Below are 21,847 nucleotides of genomic sequence, written 5' to 3' on the forward strand. Positions count from 1 at the left end.
AGCTAGATGGGCCTCTGCCCGAGGGAAACTGTATGAATGTGGGTAACTTTTTGGCCATCAGTTAGCATTATTCATTAGGCAACAGCCAATATAATACCCTCTATTTGTACGGTGACTGATGGGATAACGTAATAACCCCGAAAAAGTTCACAAGGCTTTTAGAGGGTTTTATAAGGAATTTTACTCAGAAGAGGACACAAGACCCCCTGAGATTAGGAAAATCGATAATGCAGGATATTTAGAGTCTATGCCTACGGCCAAACTGAATTTAGAGGATCAAGAACAAATGGAACACCCTCCCGCATGGGAAGAGATAGCTATCGTCCTGGCGAGCCTACCAGATGGTAAGGCTACAGGATTGGATAGCATTCCGGTAGAGTTCTATAAGCACTTCCTACCACAAATTAAGGAACTCCTCAACTTAGTGTTTATTTCAGTTTTTAATGGGGAATCACCACCCGCTTCTTGGTCCCAAGCTAAAATAGTGATCTTTCCCAAAAAAGATAAGTCTCAACTCGAGATGGCCTCTTACAGACCAATAAATTTAATAAACACAGATTCTAAAATATTTTCAAAAATGTTAGCAACCAGAATATCGAATCGTATAGAGGGCGTGGTATGCAGACGGCAACATGGGTTTATCAATAAAAAAGGGACCACTGAACAAGTCCGTAGGACAATTACATTGTTTGATGCCGCCAGGATGTCAGGAGACCCGATCGCACCCATTCTACTAGACGCTGAAAAAGCATTCGATCGGGTCTCCTGGTCATTCCTCTGGGACGTTCTGAGGAGGAATGGCTTTGGGCCTAAAATGTTACAGGCAATCCAAGCCTTATATAAAACTCCTGCAGCTAGAATCAATATTAATGGGCAGCTTACAGAACAGATTGAAATCTCGCGTGGGACCAGGCAGGGGTGTCCATGCTCTCCATTTCTTTTTGCTCTTTTCATCAATCCTCTTAGTAGCAAAATTGAATCCAACCCAGAAATAGTGGCGGTAAGTAGGCATGGCAAAGACACTAAGATCATGGCCTATGCTGATAATCTGTCAGTAGTCACCAGCGAGCTTAAATCTGCCATTAAGGCTTTAGAACGCGAGGCCCTTGAATTTGGGAAGCTATCAGGGTACGCCCTTAATAGAACAAAAACTCAGATAATTCTGAATGATGAAGTTAAATGGGCTGATAGTCTAGTGGTTCCGAAAGCTAAATATCTTGGAGTTAATATAGTGGCCAACATAGATACGATAGTAGAAGAAAATCTGATTCCACTAGCAGTAGAAATTTAAAAATCCCTCGAGAAAATAGATAATCTGCATCTAACAATAGTTGACAGATGTAATGTCATAAAAATGACTTTTTTCCAGAAGTTACTTTATTTTTTCAGAACCATTCCCCTGGAGTTTAAAAATCACATTTTGTATTTATTTGAACACATTTTTGGTCAATTTATTTGGGCCTATTCTCAGCCAAGGAGAGCATACAAACTACTCTCCCTACCTAAGGAAAGAGGGGGGTGGGCGCTGCCGAACATTAGGCTATATTATTGGGCAACTGTTCTACAGTATAGAACATTTTTATTGCAGGAAGTTTCGGACCCGGATCCCACAAAACTACCATCCCCATACACGTTATTCTTGGGGGAAAGTGCTATGTGATGTTTATGGAGACAGCTTGACTTTCTGAAACTACAAACTAGTCCAGTTTAAGACATTATTAAGTGTATATAGGGTATTTACCAACTTCCGAAGAACTATTGGACTGGGGAGATTAAATTACTATACCCCTATTAAAAACAATCCAAATCTGCCATTAATCTTTGGATACTCATACCTGCATAAATGGTATAGAGCAGGATTAGCTAAATTGGGGGATCTGGTAACTCCGGCTGGAGTTCGGCCCTTTGACGAGCTAAAGGAACAATTTGATCTAAATGAGAATCAGCTTTTCCTCTACGGGGCTGGTAAAAATGTTCTAGCACATAAAACAGGTGGGCTTGCTGGCTTTGTAAACTTAGATAGTATAGATAAAATACGAGAACATAAAACTACTCGGATTGGTGGAATCTATGCAATCTTAAATGCCAAAATGCCAGATGATCTGGAGAAAATTGATGCAAAATGGCAATTGAAGTTGAATACTTCTCGAAACACCTTTCCTCTAGCATTAAATCTTACTCATAAATATTTGCTATCATCTGAGTTGCAGGCTCAGTTTTATAAGTCTGGATTTTTTCTCTATATCACCCCAGGTAAAGTAGCAAAGTGGGGACCAGGGAGAGGAACAGTCTGCCCTAGATACTCTGAGTACTCTGCTGACCAGATTCACATGTTTGCAACATGTCCTAATTTAAAACCTTTTGTAAAAGAGGTCGAATAATTTTTAGGAGCAGTATTGGCTCAAGATATTCAACTCACTCCTACGATTATCATGTTAGGCCTAACTGAAAATATTAGCATCAGAGCAGGCGGTGCCTTGATATTTGTTGCCATGACCATTTATAGGATTTGTTTGGCCTCACACTGGAAAGATCCGAATCCTCCATCGTTCGGACAATGGCAGGCCAGGTTACTGGCCACTTGCAATCTAGAGAGTGCCATCTACTCTAAAAAGGGCAGACGATCAAAGAAAAGAGGCTTAGAGATTTGGGAACCTCTAATGAATTGGTTAGACGGGGTAAACACATAGATTGTCTAAGATCTCTTCCTCTTTTCTACTAAACATTGTGTTGTAGAGAAATGTTAGTAGGCTGATATTGCTTTGTTCCTTATTTCTTCTTTTCTGTTATCTTTCTCCTCTTTTTTAGTCTTGCTGTTTCCTTTTACTTATTTCTTGGCTGATGGCTTTTTTTTTCTTTGTGTGAATTATATAACAGTAATCGTCATTCTTCCGTTGGACTTTACCTGAATGTACATATTGGTGTTGGGGTGGGGGGAGGGTGGGGCGCTGTAATGAACTTTGAGTATTTGAAATGTTTTTCATGTATTGGATAGTGGAAAAAAAATTTAATAAAAAAAAAAAGAAAAGAAACACAAACTAGAAAGTACTCTCCATTATACACATCTCCCACCACGAATACCTACAAAGATTCAGCTGTTCCACTCTTATTCAGTAAGCATCTTGCAGTCAGACTAAATGTTCTGAAACCTTCTGAAAGCGCTATTTCGGTGTATTTATGCACAGATGTTGTAATGAGGTGGACCATTTGAATCCCGCAGAATTATCCTTAACTGTTTGTACAAGCCAATTATCTATGACAACATCAGATAACAAAAAAAAGGTTGTAGCTTCGCAATCACCAATTTGTTTATTTAAAGGCTTTGCACTAGAGTCTGAGCAGGAAAAGGTTACCTGAGGTGGATTGAGAAGAAGCTGGTGGAAGTCAGTCAGCCGAGGTTCGATTCCCTGGAGGATGCTGCAATTTACAGTGTACGACTTTTCTGATCCCTGAGCAAATGTGTCAAGCAGTGCTTCGACTCTACAGAGGGGAAAAAAAGAGAGGCTGAGCACAGCATTCAGCAAACAGAAGACAAGCAGCAAATACTACACATGGTACAGGATCAGGTACTTCAACAACTACTATTTTAACAACATTAGAATCATTTATTCATTATGTATCAAACACTAATTGAGTATGCAAGGAGCTGAAACACCATACTGGAGTGCACGGTGACTGGAGAAAAAAAGAATGACAGTGAAGGAAAGTGCAAGTAGGGCAGTGCACCAGCAAGGGGGAAAAGAGGACTCCTGACAGCAGCACAGTGTGGAAAAATGGGAATAGAATACCAGAAAGGAAACCATGGCAAGCATTGTTTACACTTTTTGCAAAACTAAAGTTCACTTCAATCTTCTTCTCAGACAGCATGAGCACGTTACACAGTATCAACTAGGATTACAAATCCTCAATTTCCAAGGAAATTGAGCATAAAACCTGGGTACAGAGAACAGCATTACATTTCGAAATCCAGAACTCCTGGAATGACAGTTTGGGATGGAATTTGACTTGCACAGTTCAGAAAACCAGTGAGGTTTCTTTAGGCTGAGAAAGCAGGAGCCAGGGAGCAGGAGGAAGAAAGGAGTGAAGTTGAAGCCCAATTCAAGACATAATGGTCTAGTCTAGAACGGTAGATCATTTTCTAAAATACAATAAACCCAAACAGTGTCAATTTTCTCACAACACCTACAGGAAAACATTGCCACAGTCGCAATCTTACAGTAATCAACACAATAAGATGACCAGTGTAATGTATAGTAATGGAAAAATAAAGACGATACGATTAGGAAGATGCAACAGAAGTCGTGTAAATCTAAATTACACAGGACAAAGAGACTGTAAATAGAAACGGAACCACGACTGGAGAGGCTAAGCTAGGCTAGGCTAAACTGGTACTACATAAATGAAAACATGGGCACAAAGCCAGACCTGAATTTAAGAGAGAAAGAGCAAACAAAGGCCAACTCCTTCCACTAATAACTGCAGGAAACTCTGCAATCTGACAGTACACCAAAGGTATAAACATGGATTCATGCCAAGCTTGAAAGACTGAAGAAACAAACACACAGAGATAAAAACAGAGAATGAGTTCACAAACTTAGGAAGCAGCCTTTCGGCATTTAGGAACATTGCTGCAAGTCAACAAACTTGCAAATAAATTACAATCCAGAGGCTTATGCATGCAGATTAAGAGATAGCAATGATTTGAGTGGAGTGCTAGAGGAATAAGAGGGCATGTCACCATTTTGATTCTCAGCAGAAGATACACAAGCTTTCCAAAGGTACCAATGCATACTAGTAAACTTTCATGTGCTCAACTAAACAGCAAACAACCAATCTTCCATGATACTTTTCTTGAATATTTTATCATATCTCGAAACAATCAATGGTGGTAATGTTCACTGATAAAGTTACTTGAACCCAATTGTTCAGGTTTTGTTGTGATTAAAATGCCTTACAGCTCCACGAACAGCCACAGGCAAATGTATATAAACATGTAAAAAGGGGGGTGAGACAGTCTTAAAACAAAACGAACGTTACGTACTTGTAATTCCAGTTTTTGGTCATAGGAGTTGTCCCTGAATCCAAAAACAGTAGAATAGCTCAACAAAGGGCAGAATCCAGGAACACTTAAAAAAAAATAAGAATTCCAATTTCTCAAATTGATAGTATAGTGCACTTGACGGGAAAAAAAAATCACTGAAATAAACCCTTTAAAAAAATACCAGGTAAATGGAAAATGTAGCTTCTAATGGGAGGAGCACACAGTGTCACTGCATCTTTAAGGAATTCCAAGGCTGCCAGCCATCCCATTCTGCAATGTAGGGTCAACGAGGTAATTTATAAGGAACTAGAGCAAAAGGATCATATCCTTCACAAACTTTCACCAGCACACACAGAAGAGATGGGGTGTTAAACAGGTTGCTTGTGGATTCAGAGAGAATACCATGATTGGAAACTAGGATTACAGGAAGGTATCTTTCCCTTTTCAGTTATGGGATTCCCTCAAATGTCCTTCAACAATGTCATAGAAGTACAAAGCTTTTTTATGCACAACTGTGGAGGAGGGTTCCAAAGAAGAAGCAATAGAAAAAACTCCAGGGAAAATAAAATTCTACAAGGCCTGACCTCCCAAAATATAAGTTCTGGTATAGGAGTCAATGCAGTAATCTTTGGCAAAAGTTACTGATTTGTAATTGTTTCGATTCAGCACAATTTGCATCAAGACAGCAGTAGTTGCTTTCCATGTAGAATGTGCTTGAGTCATATATAGAAGGGGTCTGTCATCCTTTTGGCAACACTCAGTTGTGCACTGGACACTATCCATCTAGTTCTGGTTTGCCTAAAAGAAGCCATCCTAGTAAGGAGCACTCTGTAAATTAGAAAATACTAGTTTGATTTTTTTTATGTACTTTGGTTTTGCCCAAATATTATTTTAGAGCCCTCTTTACATCCAAGGTATTGAGTGATCTGTATGCCAGAGTGGGATGCTCCAGAAAAAAAAAACTGGGAGAAAGAGGGTTTGGTTTATATGAAAACCCCAAATCACATTAAGCAGATGCAAATGAGGAGTCCTTAAGGACCTTATTACAGTGGAAAACAATATATGATTCCTCCGACCACTGCAGCATGAAACTCACTTATCCTTTTGGCATAAGTTATAGCCACAAGAAAATGGACCTTCCAGGAAATGTTACAAATGCTTTGTGCATCGCCTCAAATGGACAACCATTAATTTGGAGAGAACAGTGTTGTACACCCTAGGACAAGGGGGTTTTCTGAGAGGAGGGAAGACGTTAGTTAGATTTTAAAGGACATTCTTAATCATTTACTGGTGGAAAAAATGACTTAAGAGGGACTCTTGCTAGGAACACTTATGGCAGTTAAATTACTTTGAAAGAAGGGACCTGAAAGCCAGATTGTGTAAAATAAAGAAGCTGCAGGAAAGCAGCCTTCTTTTGACATATTGTGGGATCCACCCTCTTCCTACACCATGTGCAGAAACTCTTCTACTTATTTATTTATTGACATTTGTAGAGCGCGGCGAATACCCGTGGGCGTCTCGGCGCTAATTAAGGGCATAGATCAGCAACTGGGGTAAAGAAGATATACAAGGCTATTGGTCAAATAACCAAGTCTTTAGCTGTTTGCGGAATATGAACAGGGAGGGACTTGCTCGGATATGTGCAGGAAGGGTGTTCCAGAGTTTAGGGGCGGCAACCAGGAAACGCCTGTCGCCCCATGTGACTGTTCTAGTGCGAGACGTGAATGTTTTGTCTCCGTAGGTGTGCCGCCACTGTAGCCAGGCACTTTGTAAACACCCTGGGGGCCGAGGTGACTCCGAAAGGTAGGACCTTGAACTGGTAATGTTGATTTTGGATGGTGAACCTGAGGTATTTTCTGTGTGACGGGTGTAGTGGGATATGAAAAAACGCATCCTTTAGATCTAATGTTGCGAGAAAATCTCCTTGACGAGCAACGGTAGGACTTGCTGCAGCGTCAGCATGTGAAAATGCTCTGACAGAATGTATTGATTGAGGGGTCTGAGGTCCAGAATGGGTCTGAGGGACCCGTCCTTTTTTGGTATTAAAAAGTACAGTGAGTAAACTCCTGTGCCCCTTTCTTCCACAGGTACGAGCTAGATTGTTCCTTTTTGCAGCATGACAAGTACCTCCTGCTGCAATAAGTGCAAATGCTCTGTGGACATAGGACGGTGTCTTGGGGGTATGTTGGGTGGAGTGGATGTCAACTCCAGACAATAACCGTACTGGATAAGCTGTGTGACCCACCTGTCTGTGGTGATGGACTTCCAGACTGGCAGGAACTGTTGAAGTCTCCCCCTGACAGGTGTTGGATGGTCGGGGGGCAGTGACAAGGCGTCACTGTTTAATAGTGGCGGAGGATCTGGAGCTGTTATTTCCACGACCCCTGCCCTTGGCGCTGTTTCCACGATAACCACCTCTACTTTGTTTGGTATATATGGTTTGCGCGCCACCTTTATAGTACTGTGTGTTTTGGGATAGCTGGCCTCTGGAAACACCTCTATTGCTTGAGCGACGAAAAGAACCACCCCTGAATTGCTGCGACTGTAGGGCCCCCATAGACTTTGCAGTCTCAGTGTCTTTATTGATTTTTTCCAAGGTGGTGTTCACCTCTGGGCCAAAGAGATGATCAGGGTTTACTGTCTGATTTAGAATGGTGGTCTGTATCTCTGGCTTGAACCCGGAGATTCTGAGCCAGGCATGTCGTCTCAATATAACGCAAGTGTTAACAGCTCTGGCTGCGGTGTCTGCTGCGTCCAGTGCACATTTGATAGAAGCATTTGATATGAGCTTCCCTTCTTGGATGAGCATCTCAGCTGCCTCCTTATATTCATCTGGTAGGTGCTGTGACAGGGTCTCAAGTGTGTCATAGTGTGCCCTGTCGTACCTGGCTAAGAGTGCCTGAGTGTTTGAAATGCGCCAGATATTGGCCGCTTGAGCTGACACCCTCTTCCCTGAAGCCTCAAACACCTTAGATTCCTTATCTGGGGGAGGAGCATCACCCGATGTTTGTGAATTAGCCCTCTTCCGGGCATTAGAAACAACAAGAGAGTCCATCGGCAACTGTCCCTTAATGTAAGTAGGGTCTCCAGGCGCTGGTTTGTACTTCTTTTCAATCCTGGGGTTTATCACCCTGGCTCCTTAAATATTTCCCCAGCATGCTTCAAGACACCCTTCAACATAGGCAGAGTCTTGACAATCCTCTCTGAGGCGGAAAAGGTGTCAAAAAGAAAGTCAACTTCAATGGGGTCAGCATGTAGCTGGACATCATGATTTTTGGCCGCCCTTTCAATAAGGGCATTCAACGCTGCCGAATCTTCGGTAGGCGACGTTTTCACAGTATACACGTGAGTGTCTGGGGCAGTATGTGGATCATTAGGGTCAGTAGCATCTGCCCAGGGTTCATTAGTATCATCTGGATCAGTGTCCACAGGATAGCTGTATTCGCCATTATCACCATCCCCAGGCTCCACATCAGAATAAATGGGTGAGACATCATGGCCACGTGGAGATAAAGGTTCCACAAGAACAGGTGTTGTGGTAGAATCCTTCTTTTTCTTAAGTGGTATCTTATAGGACTCCATCGGATGTTCCGGGGCAATCTTTCGTTTGTAAAGAGAAAGTCTGCCTGTCTCGGCATCGATAAACTGTTCCTGTTCTTCCAACGAGGATTGTCGATGCTTTGTGGCTGGGACCACCGGTGTAGGCTTCGGCACCGAGGATACCTTTTTGGGCACGGCCACTTTAGGGACGAAAGCCTTCGGCACCACTTTAGGTGGCAGCGTGAAGTGGATGGGCGCTGACGTCTTCTGGGGTGAACACTTAGGGCAGCAGACTTATCAATCCCGCCTTGCCTAGCGAGAACACCTCTCCTGATTTGTCTGCGTAACATCACACGGACCATGCAGTGTAGGTTACCTCCGGTACTTAGTTAACGGGCTCATCTCTTAGTACCATCCATTTCTCCATTGATACATCGTCAGCCACCTCACTCGCTACAATACCGGCCAGTATTCCCCTTGTGCATTCCTACTTTTAGACTCCCCAGCTTCCTCTCACTGTAGATATTTCAGGGAACACTACTATGCTTTCTGTGTCCCCTTTTTTATGAGGCATAAACAAGAACGCTACTCACATAGGCGTTCTAGAAAGAGCATGCCGGGAACACGAGTATGTCTTCTGTGTTTACTTTTCACCCACAGACGCTACTCGATGACGCTACTCACGGAGGAGCCCCGCCTGCCCAAACGAGCAACAGCTGCGGCTCCGAGCGTGTATTTATACTGCACCAGCTCGAGGCACAAACACCCAACGGAGCTCCTGACCAGACCCATAGGTGTTACAATGGAGCCGAAGACAACGCCAAGTAAGTGTGGAGACCGGGTCTCGCTCGCAGTACCGCCACCAGGTTGCTGCCCTTGGCTACACCTGAGTGCGCATATCTTACCGCTTGTAGCGAAGACCAGTCTCCCTAACGGCTCACATATGTTTTTCTCCTTTTAACCCCAGAGTGCAAAAAAATCTCAAACCCCTGGCAGAGACCCTTGGAGTTTGTCTTTTTTAGTTACAAAGTAAACGCTCACATTGTAACTGTTTTTTCTCCTCACCTACTACAGCAACTTGCTTCTTCCGCCCCTAGGTACTAGCACCTCTAATGTATAAATACCTATATCGGCAAATGCCACGAACCGACACCACCGCATAATCACTGCCGGTTTGTCCGCTCACATAATAGGCACCAGGCTCCGCCTCACATACGATGTGCCTAAACTTACGTGTTTTTAACCAATAAGTGTCCTTGTGTTTGTACCTGTGGAAAAGGGGCCAGGACAAACAGAGGAAACACCTCTCACATTTCTAGCACCTTAGTGTGTGCTACACGTACAGGATACTGACAACATACAAGTCCCCTGTACAACCCCCACACATAAAGGTCCTGACGAAAGCCAGTTTAAAATAAAAGGCCTGGCTGAAACTAGTAGACCACACTTGACATGGGAGACCATAAGTCCCTCCCTACACGTCCTAAAGCCTTTGTTTTTGACCCTTTCTAGGGCCCATTAATAAAGTAAACTTACAGGATCTCTAGGACAGTATTTTAAAATCTCACTCAACATACCAGCACCGCACACAGTGGCTGCTTTGCAGATCTTAGCCATCTGTACATTGTGTAGAAAAGCTATTGTAGCTGCTTTACCACTAGTGGAATGCACTTTTGGAGAAGCCAGAAGGGGTTTATTTGCCAATCGATAAACCAGCTTGATGCAAGACACTATCCATCTTTAAAAGGAACGCTTGGAGGCTGGGAAAGCTGTTCTGATGGAACCATAGTTTAGAAATAACTGATCAGACTTCCTAATGCTCTGAGACTGATCCAAGTAGAATTTCAGAACTCTTAAAGTCTAGGGAATGGAGAGTCCTTTCCGCTGGCATAGATGGATTGGGAAAGAAAGAAGGTAGTGAGATACTTTGATTGACATGAAAATCTGACATCACCTTCGGTAGGGAGGAGGAGTGGGTCCTTAAAACCTCTGTTGTGGAGAAAAACCGTGTGCAGTTCTTTGGAATAGAGCGCCTGAATCTCGCTTACTCTACGAGCTGAAGTAATCGCCACCAAAACGGTGGCTTTTCATGTAAGGTGCTGAAGAATATGTTTGTGAATAGGCTCTAAAGAGAGACCCGTAAGCTTCGAAAGAACTAGGTTCAACTCCCAAGGAGGTGAAAGAGGCCAGACAGGGGGAAACCGTTCTTTATACCCGGACGGGAAATCCTTAAACGCCAGGAGCTTGGAAGAAAGAAGGTTGATTTGGAGACTTTCTGTAAGCAGTAATGGTAGCCAGGTGTACCTTAATGGAAGTAAACCTTAGACCCGACTTGGCTAAATGCAGGAGATAGGGCAAAACTACCTCCTCTTGCCCCCTGGTAGGCTGGAAACCATTAAGTATACACCACAAATAAAACCTTTTCCATTTAAAAGAATAGGCATGTCTTGGGCAAGGTCTTTTGGGCTCCCTCAAAATGTTCATACAGTCCTGAGGAAGGTTTAGGTGGCCGTACTGGAAGACCTCTGGAGCCATGCTGCTAAGTTCAACAACGGAAGGCTGGGATGATGGATCCTCCCGTTCATTTTGGACAGAAGATACTGGCTGCACGGAAGCCTCCTGTGTGGACACTTCAAGAGATGCAGAAGGTCCGGGTACCACCACTGCTGTGGCCAGTCTGGTGCTATTAGAATCATCCTCATCCTGGAGCGTGTGAGTTTGGTTATGACCTTCGGGATAAGAGAAAGAGGCGGAAAATGGTAAACAGAGGTTCCTCACCAGTTGATCAAAAGGGCATTCCCGATCAATCCTGGTCAGCAAAAACTTGACGCAAAGGTGTGGCATTTATTGTTTGACTCGTCCGCAAAGATCGATGGTAGGATGACCCCATTGTAGAAAAATGTCAACCACCACTTCGCCGTTTAAAACCCAGACTTGGAGAGTCCACCTGAGATGGACTGCTGTGATTGAGATCTGTGTGGCCAAGAGCCAATGCCAGATCGCCTGAGACTCCATGGACAGTGGGTGAGAGAGAGTCCTGCCCCCCCCCCCCCACCCTGCTTGTTTAGGTAGTACATGGTGGTCGTGATGTCCAACTGTACTAACATGGACTTGGACTGTATGGACGGGAAGAACGCCTTGAGCACTAGATGCATTGCCTGTAGCTCCAGCATGTTTATGTGATAGGTTTGTTCCTTCCTCGACTTCCTGCCCTGAGTCTGCTGAAGACCCATGTGTGCTCCCCAACCCTGAAGTGAGGCGTCTGATGAAAGATTGTCGGAGGAGGTTGGTGGAAAGGCACTCCTGCCAGAAGGATGAGTCCACCATGGGATGGAAGATCTTGTGGCATGGGAAAGAAGAATACAGTCTTACCATTGTGCCGACATCTGATTCCATTTGTCCTCCATGTCCTGCTGCAGAGGTCTCATCCTCAGTCTGGCGTTTTGGACTAGAAAAATGCAAGATGCCATTGACCCCAGGAGGGATGCAACCTGCTGAACTGAGGGCTAATGAACTTGAAGAAGAAGATTGCACTTCAGCTTGATTGATAATAGTCTCTCCTCCAAAGGAGATACTTTTCCTGTGCTGGAGTCCAGAGTAGCACAAAGGTAGTGAATTCTTTGAGAGGGCTGATGGATTGATTGCTCCAAATTTCCTTGAAGGCCCAAGTGTTGTAGCAAGTTAATGCAGATTTGATAGTTGTTTTTCACTGTTTGAGGAGTTGACCTCTTTAGAAGCCAGTCGTCGAGGTATGGATAGACTAATAGACCTTGGCGACGTAGAGCAGCGGTTACCACTGCCATGCATTTTGTGAATACTCAAGGTGCAGATTTTAGGCTGAATGGTAGCGCTCTGTACTGATAATGCTTGGAGCCTACCATGAAGCGCAGGATCATCTGGTGCCGTGGAGCAATCAGAACATGGAAGTAAGCATTCTGGAGGTCTATTGAGCACATCCAATATCCTTTCTGAGGATGTAGATATATTTGATGGAGCGACAGCATACAAAACCTGGTCTTTTTGGATGACTTTGTGGAGGGAACAAAGTTCCAGAATAGGTCTGAAACTCGCTTTTTGACCCTTCTTTTGTACCAGGAAGTATCTGGAGTAAACTCCTTTTCCTCGTTGTGATGGAAGAACCTCTTCTATGGCCAATTTCTGTAAGAGAGTGGATACCTCTTGGTGCAACAACGGCAGTTGAAGAACTCTTGCCTTTACTGGAGGAGTGCATGGAGGAGAACGAAAACGTAGTGCATATCCATTTTGCAGTATATTCAGCACCCATCAATAGTTTGTGATGCTGCACCAATCTTCTACATGGCGGGAAATACTTCCTCCTGAGTGGGTAAAGGCGATCGTGAAAGTGAATGTTCATTGTTTGCCAGTGTTCTTGACCGTGGAAGAGGGCTGCCGGGGCACACCTCTACCCCATCCCTGATAGTGAGACTTGGACTGGTGGTACGGTCTCTGGGACCATTGAGTCACTTGAACCCTCTGATGAAACGCTCTACGATCAGGCCTATACCGACGTCTGAATTCCTTCCTTTTTTCGAAACCCACAGCCTTAAGAGTGTCCAGTTCCGATTTCATCATGGCAATCTATTCATCTGTGTGAGAACCAAAAAGAGAATTTCCAGAAAATGGAAGGTTTAAGATGCGCTCTTGGGCTTCTGGCTTTAAGGCTGTAAGCAGTAAACAGGATTATCTTCTTGCGCATATGCCATGCAAGTAGGAGTGCGCAGCTAGAGATACTCCATCAGCTGCTGCACTGATTTTCTAATTCACAACAAGTGCTCCCTCCTGGAGAATCTCCCCAAAATCTCGGCGGTCCTCTTTTGGCAGTTCTTTTTTTTTTTTTTTTAAACGCTCTAGTGAATTCCACAAAGCCCTATCATAACGCCTCAACAGGGCTTCAGCACTATCCACTATCCCAAGAATCCTGAGCTCTACTCTCCTTGTCCGGAGGGACCGTTGAGGAAGAGGCTACTGCATGGGTCTTATTTGCAGCAGCAATAATCACTGAATCTGGTGGGGGGTCTGACCTGAGGAACATGGGATCTTGCTGTGCTGGTCTATATATTTTTTTAAGATCCTTGCCGGAGCCGTTTTGAGCATTGCTGGGGTAAGAAAAACATTCAAGACTGGTTGCAAGAGTCCAAGAACCAATGGCAGCAGAGGCCTCGAAACAGACCTCGGATGCAGAGTCTCAAAAATGACAGATGTAGACGTCTGAGGTGCAGACCTCTCTATGTTCAACTTTTGTGCCCCTCTTGCCAGCACATCATGAACGTGTTCATGTCGTCAACAGGTGACACTCTGGAGGGTGGATTGTCCGTTAATGTGGGTGAGTAATCCCTCTTGGAGATATGAGTTGAGGACGACCAACAAGAAGGTGATCTTCGTCTCCTGTGAAGGCCATGGGAAGTGGATTTACGACCCGATGGAGACGTCCCTTTGGCGACCCCTGGATGGAGTAGTAGGTGAACGATCCACTGCCTGCACCAGCCAAGCCAGAGGAGATCTATGGAGAAGACTTGAATTGTCCAAAGGTTGTTGCAACTGTGTTGATATCGCTTTCTGCCAGTGATGGACTGGGAGGAGCCATCTGGGAGAGAGATGAACAGAAGGAGATCTGTGGTCTTCTCCCAGTTGTGTGGGAGGAACAGTGAGTAGTGGAGTAGATTTCTGCACTTGCCATTCTGGAGATGGAGAAAAGAGCTTCTCGACGCCGAGCAAAACTGTGGAGATCTTGCCCTTGACACTGAAGGTTCCGAGAGGCCCTTTGATGCAAAGCGGTGCCTCATCAAGGTCGAATGATGTGTCTACGTCGATAGCTGTGAGTGTCTCGACGTCGAGCAGTTATGCGCTATAAGACTTGTGAGTCCACTGACTGAGTTCTTGGCCTCTATGTCTGCCGTGTAGACTCTTTCTGCGTCGAAGTCGACTCATGCCCCGTTGACGGAGACTTGTGCTTCGACGACGGAAGAGGAGTACCAAGCCTCGACGTCGTACAAGGAGAAGGTGATGGTGAGTCTTCTCAATGTCGAAGCAGAAAGAGTCGATCTAGACCTCGCCGTCTGCAACGGAGGACTCTGCCTTGACGTCGAACCCCTTCTTGACGTCACAGATTATCTGGGCCTCGACGTTGAGCACCGTCTCGTGGGTTTCAATGTAGGAGTCTGCATCAATGTCGAACCATTTTTCGAAATCATAGATCTATGCCTCGACATTCAGTGATGAACCCACACCAACGGAGAATGACTCCTGACGCTGAACTTGATGTACCTCTGTCCTTGCAAGTCTTGGAAGACGACCGATGTTCTCTCGACGGTGATGCCGCCTTCGATTGTTGTCAACGTTTTCTTCGCCAGTGGAGGCATTTTCGATGCCGAGCCCGATGCCAATGAAGAACAGACCGGGACCTTGCTTCTGGAAGACAGTCTGGGCCTCTACTACTGTCTCACAGGAGACCTGTGTCTAGAGGTAGAAGTATTTATTTTCTCGGAAAGAGCATAAAGACAAATCCTCTTGCAGTCCTTGAGTGTGTCTTGATAAAGTTTGGCAGTGTTGGCAAGTCTCAGGAACATGAGATTTTGGAAGCCAATACAGAGTGAGAATCTGTTTTGGCCTTTTTGCCAAAGGAAGGGCAGGGATCAAAAAGAGAAGGGATCTCAGAGGAAATAAATACCAAATTGCCAGATAAAAGGTAATATATTACTCCAACAGGTGTTAAATGTCAAAGTAAATGAATTTTAGTGAAAGAATTAGATATTTTCTGACAAAATCAAAAAGCCTGTGGAGCTGATTAACCAGGGTCTAAACTGAAGGAGCAGGAAAGAACATCTGACCTAACTGTCACCCTTGGGGCATGATGGGAAGCTAGGGGTCATGGCTGCCTTAAAGGTATGGGGACAGTTTGAGTTTTCTACATTTGCTTTTAGTTTATATGCTGTTGAAGTTCCAATACAGCCTATGGGCTAACAATGTCTGGCTTTTTCTTTGCAGGACTACTTTTCTGCTGTTCATTAGAAGCAGTTCAAGTGTCTTTTGGTCTTCTTGGTTTGTTTGTGTATGTGCAAAGACAAGGTCTCACAGCATTGCTTAGCCTATTACGTGTTTGTTTTTTCTGGGAGGCTGAAATGACGGTTTAAATGTTTATATTATATATATATTTTCATATATAATTTTTAAATATTTTCCGGGGTACCAGCGTATGGGCGGGAATATTCAAGTGCTTATGACTATTGAGGAGGATCGACTTTTTCGGGTCTGAAGTGGTTTTCGGCTCCAAAGATTTTTTAGGTTCCGTCTGTCCTTGGTCTGTCTTTGGTGCCGACGAAGAAGGGCGTGCCACATCTTTGGTCTTGTGCTTCGGTGCCGAAGGTAACTTTTCGGCATTGATAGAGAGCTGGCTCGAGCCCGAGCCGGAAGGCTTATCTTTAGGTTTCATAGCCAGGAGGGGATTCTAAACCATGTTGCCGGTGTCAACCAGAGTGCGAGGGTGTTACCGGAGCCTTAGATTTGGGTTTTGGAGAGGGTTTTCAGTACTCACAGACCGCTGAGCCGGGGCGATTGTCTCCCCTTCGACGTCGGAGTCATCTGCCTCAGAGACGTCTTCATCATCTTGTTGCTCCGGCTGGACAGTGGGATCTGCTCCGAAGATATCTGGAATTAAAGCTGCTTCCGCAAGACATTTTGTGACGTCGAGCCAGACGATCACGGATGGTTTTCTTCTAACTGAACGATGCACAGGCCTCGCACTTTGTCTTCGTGCTCCGGGAGAGGCAGAGATTACAGACCTAATGCAAGTCTGTGTGTGGGAACTTAGCACCACACCCGGGACATTTTTTGAAAGGAGTCCTTCCCAATGACTGCAGACGTGGTCGGCGGGGATAGACCCAATGGCCTGCGTCTAAGATCGAGGAGTTTGTTTTTAAAGATGCGCGTCGAAAGGGAAACGCGATCGAACAATACAGTCGAGTGGAGATGGATTGCGCGCCGAAGGGTGGTTCGAAACCAACACCAGCCCGGAGCGCAGCAAATCATATCCAAACTCGATGGTGGAAAAAAACAATCTGGAGATGGAGTGGATGCCCATGCGCACTATCATCCGAAGGAGGAGTCACCTACCTCGTGACTACAAAGACTTCTTCCAAGACAAAAACAAAGTGCAAACATCCGAGCCCAACACCAGATGACAATCTATGCATAAGTAGGTAGCTCATAGGACTCGAACACAGGTTTTTCAGGGCCTCTAGGTGGAGGGAATGTGAATGAGCCCCTGACAAAGGCCTTTCTGGGGCCCTCTCTGGATCAACAGGTGTGGCGAGCATGAGCAGGTCATGAATGTCAGTGCCTTTTCAGGCTAGGCTCAGGGCTCAAAGCCAAACTCCCCAAGGAGTAGTGCTCGGTCTAGACCTGCAAGTGCTTCCGAGCTCTAACCCAATGGGGTAGACCTTTAAGCGCAGAGGGAGGAATAGGGCAATGATGTGCCCTTTGCCCTAAAGCATGTGCCTTGGCATGCCAGGAGTTCCTTTACCTTGAGCTCAGAAGCTTCACAAGACAGCATCTCCAGGGCTCTGCATTCTTTACGCTGGCTTTAGGCCTGATGGGCCCAATTCCTACATTCTGGTGTCAAAAAGGTTTTCCCTCTCAAATAGATCTATTATCCTAGGACACTCCTTAACTGCATTGTACGGTGTACCCACCATTTTTTGTGTCAGTGCCGGATTGTCTTTTTGCTGAGCAGCTCCCCGCCCTATGCTTGGTGGACAATCACAAGTCGCACGCCCAGTGTTGGTCTGACCAAACAAATTTTGTGTTGCATTTTAAGCAAAATTGGAAGGGTATTCGCTCGATTTTTTAAAAATCATGCTTATTGGGATTTTCTGTATAATCACTTGTACATCACAAATATACAGCCATTAATCCAACACAATCGGAGTGGTAATCATGCAAAGTTATTGACGATACGGAGATTGTAGAGTAGCGAGGGATCAGTATGCAGAGTTCTTGAACTTGAATTGACAGTACATGTTACGAGTTGGCACATGTTGTGATTTCCTGTACATATCACTAACGGATGTAGCAAAACAGAAAAACTAATGAGAACCAACTATTGGTAAAACTATGATGGGAACTGAAATGGGTTCTCACCCATAGTACATCTTATCCAATAAAGGAGGATTACGAAAAGGATAATGCTTAGATTGTAAGCGACAATGAAGGCCATACCCAAGAGTCAGGAGGTTGACACTATAAAAGTCAGGGAGCGGACACATGGCCAGGTAATCTCACAGGGAATTTAGATGCTGCAGCAGGGGAAGAGAAGATGAGTCTAAACATTAAATTATATGGGAAATCAAGGATAAGTCAGGGCCTCATGAGTATGGGCCTGGGAGTCCGTGGCAGTAACTGTGAAAGGGCCAAGTAGAGAATTTTTACAGTAGCATTGTATCATTTTTTGGCACATTGCCAAGACTCATCCAAATCTCATCCCATTCTCTAGATATCAAGCATTTCCGAAGTTCACTAGCCTCTTCTCTGTGAAAAGTCTTCTTAATGATCTGATGTCAGGTTAAAATTGGGGTTAGAAATGTGGTAATTTTCCTAGCCACCAGTAGGCCCCGATTTAAGGGGTGTTCTTTCCACAACACCATTCCATTCATTCTCCAAATACAACCAGATTCCTTTATGAGCCACCTCAATGCTGCTCCAAGGGGAGTCCTCTAGGTTGTAGTCCAACACATTTAGATGAATATGTTTAAAAGTTGTGTGTGTGGTTGTGTGTGTGTGTGTGTGTGGTTGGGTGTGGTTGTGGATGTTGTGTTTGTGGGCAGCGATAGGTACAATCAGAATTTATGGCTCAAACTGATGCAGAGCCCTGGACGCGCAGACATACATCAGGCACTCGTATAGAATGCAAGAACCCAAATACATGGACACACAGGCAGATTTTTCTTCCTAAGATGTGATTCTGTTTCACCTGGAGAAAAAGACAACTTCTGTTTGTCTCCCTGTAGAACGTCATTTGCATTGCTCTTGTGGAATTAAAATCATATGAACATGGACTTCACGGCATAAACACACAGAACGGAAGGCGAGAGGACTCAGACTCCAGCAATGGGCCAGGGGGTCACATATCTATGCTTTGAGAGAGAAACAAGGACACAGAAAAAAAGGTGTGGCAACACGGGCATCAACACTGAAGCAGGAGGCAATCACACAGGCAATTATAGAAGGGCATGGAAACACACAAGGGATTGACTCTGGGCTTGGAGACACAGGCTCAGTACTGGGCAGGGAGGAGGGGCTCTGAGAAACAGAAAAGGACATGACTGGCATGGACGAGGAGATGGGCAACAAGACATAAAAAACTAGTTACTTACCTGTACACTATGGTTCTCCAGTATTATCTTTCATAGATTCACATGCTTGTATCTTCCCCGTCGTCATGGTGGGAGTATCCCGGTAAAAGAATAACCATGGCAGTAGATGAAAATACTGCCTGGAAACCATAGAGTACTGAAACAATAGGTAACCTCTCCTCCTCATTATGTGGCCCAAACTACAGCCAATCAGCTGCCAGCACCAGCCTACACCATTTCCAGCAGAGCCACCATACCTCAGATTTCCAACAGCCCAAGAGTGAGCTTTGTAAGAAACCAGAGATAAAAGGTGGTCTACCTAGCAGAAACGGGGAGGTGGGCGGGCGCATGTGAATCTATGTAAGATAATACTGGAGAACCATAGTGTACAGGTAATTAACTAGTTTTTTCTCCAGTATTCAATCTTTCAAAGATTCACATGCTTGTATCAGAATAGATAGTCCTTTTTGCAAGAGCGTTTCTAGGCTTGACCCCCAGATAATACTGGAGAACCATAGTGTACAGGTAATTAACTAGTTTTTCTCCAGTATTCAATCTTTCAAAGATTCACATGCTTGTATCAGAATAGATAGTCCTTTTTGCAAGAGCGTTTCTAGGCTTGACCCCCTTTTTTCTCAGGGCTGTGTGCCATACGCTTTTTTTTTTTTTTTAAAAAGACTCATTAAGAATCAAAAGGCATGAAACACCATTTGTCAGTAAAAACGTTTGTGCATAAACAACATTACAGAAAACAACTGTAAATTCATAAACATGTACCTTATTCAAAAATATGTCGCAGAACTCCTTGTCCCACTGTGGCATCTGCTTTCCATGCTGTGTCCAGACAGTAATGTTTGGTGAATGTATGAACATTCGACCAAGTTGCTGCTCTGCATATGTCTGGAAGGGATACACCTGCAGCAATGCAGATGACGTTGCCATTTTCAGTGTATCGTGAGCACTGACTTTCGTGTCGAGAGGTCTTCCTGCTTTCTCTTGACAGAAGACGATGGCGGATGCAATCCATCTAGAAATAGAGGATCTTGAAAGAGCCAAACCTTTTCTAGGCCCCGAGCAAGCAACAAACAATTGGTTTGATTGGCAAAAGGGTTTTGTCTTTTCAATGCAGAATTTTAGACATCTGCCTATGTCCAAAGTATGGAGAGCTTTTTCTGCCGCTGTAGAAGGATTCTTGAAATATGTAGGCAGAATCACCGGTTCATTTAGATGAAAGGAATTTTAGGAACAAATTTTATATTCGTTCTTAACAGCACCTTATCCGATCTGAATTGTATGAAGGGATCTTGTATTGAAAAGGCTTGAATTTCACTGACTTTCCTGGCTGATGTGAGTGCCAGGAGTAATGCTACTTTCCATGACAGGAATTGCAACTCTGATTTTTGGATTGGCTCAAAAGGTGCTTTCATGAGTTGCGACAAGACAGTGTTGAGCTGCCAAGGAGGTGGAGGACATTTTATTGGAGGAAACTTTCTGAATAACCCTTTTAAAAATCTTCGATATCAGGATATTGTTGCTAAATGAACTTTAATTGATGAATGCGAAAGTCCTGAACTGGCTAATTGCAGCAGATAAGGAAGGACTTGCTCAGGTGGAGAAGAAAAAGGATGCACCTTATAAGCAAGGCACCAATTACAGAATCGTTTCCATTTTGCAGTGTATGTCTTGTTAGTAGACAGTGCTGCAGAACTTTTCAATATTTCGCAACATTCCTGAGGGATATCTAGTGACTAGAATTCATGCTCAATAGGTTCCAAGCCGATAATTTTAGAGAGGTCAATTGTGGGTGAAGTACTTGGCCTCTGTTCATGGAAATCAAAGTTTTGGTTATTGGGAACTGTATCCTTGGCTCCACTGACAATTGGAGAAGTTCTGTATACCAAAATTGTCTCGGCCAGGCTGGGGCTATTAGAATTATTTGTCAAGGTTCCGATCTCATCTTTCTCAATATTCTCAGAATTAGAGGAAAGGGAGGGAAGGCATACGCGAACATCCCTGTCTATTGGAGATGAAGAGCATTCCCTCTCGAACCCTTCTGAGGGAACCTGCTGGCATAATGCTTGCATTTTTTGTTGCTCCGAGTTGCAAACAAGTCCAAACTTGGTTTCCCCCACAATTGGAAGATCCGATTCAGTTGGTCTTGATTTAACTCCCATTCGTGGCAAATGTCGGAAGATCTGCTTAAAAGATCCGCTCTTGTATTGTCTATGCCTGGAACATGCTCCACTTGCAGAGCTATGTTGTGGCGAAGAAGCCAAGTCCAAATTTTTTGTGCCTGTGCCGATAGGGGCTTTGATCTTGTGCCACCCTGCTTTCGAAGATAGAACATTGTAGTAGTGCGGTCTGTCCTTACTAAGACAGATGATCCTTGAATTCTGGGAAGAAAAGCCTGAAGGCTCAGGTAAACTGCTTTCAATTCCAAGAGATTGATGTGAAGTTTTGCCTCTTGAGGAGACCAAAGGCCTTGAATCTCTAGGTCTTGCAGGTGTGCTCCCTAACCTCGCAATGAAGCGTCTGATGTCATGACGTAACTTGGAGATTGAGGTTCGAATAACAGGCCCTTTGTCAGATTGCTCCTGATACCCCACCATGACATTGCTCGTTTGATTTGACAGGTAATGACAGGCTTGTCGTCGAAGGAACCTTGAGCTTGAACCCATTGTTTGTCTAGGGCCTCTTGCAGCGGTCTCGTATGTAAACGGCAGTTGGGAATCAATGGGATACAAGAGGACATCATTCCCAGTAATCATTTGAAGATCCGGATGGAGGTGGACTTTTTTGATGCCAGAGATGCTGTCAGATGTAGGATTTTCGTTACTCGTTCCTCGATGGAAACACTTTTACTTCCTGAGTTTTTAATATTGCTTCGAGGAATTGCAGT

General features: G+C 44.3%; 1 protein-coding gene across 1 annotated transcript in view; it reads right to left on the reverse strand.

The window, feature by feature from the left end:
• The window catches only part of PPP6R2 (protein phosphatase 6 regulatory subunit 2), an 876,013-nt gene that overhangs the window by 464,123 nt on the left and 390,043 nt on the right, over positions 1-21,847 (reverse strand). Inside the window, exon 10 of the mRNA XM_086918845.1 lies at positions 3,354-3,480. Within this exon, the coding sequence (XP_086774971.1) occupies positions 3,354-3,480 (127 nt within the window). The remainder of the gene's footprint in view (positions 1-3,353; positions 3,481-21,847) is intronic.

Source organism: Lissotriton vulgaris, chromosome 1_1 (genome assembly GCF_964263255.1).
Source record: "Lissotriton vulgaris chromosome 1_1, aLisVul1.2, whole genome shotgun sequence".
In the NCBI taxonomy this organism is placed as follows: domain Eukaryota; kingdom Metazoa; phylum Chordata; class Amphibia; order Caudata; family Salamandridae; genus Lissotriton; species Lissotriton vulgaris.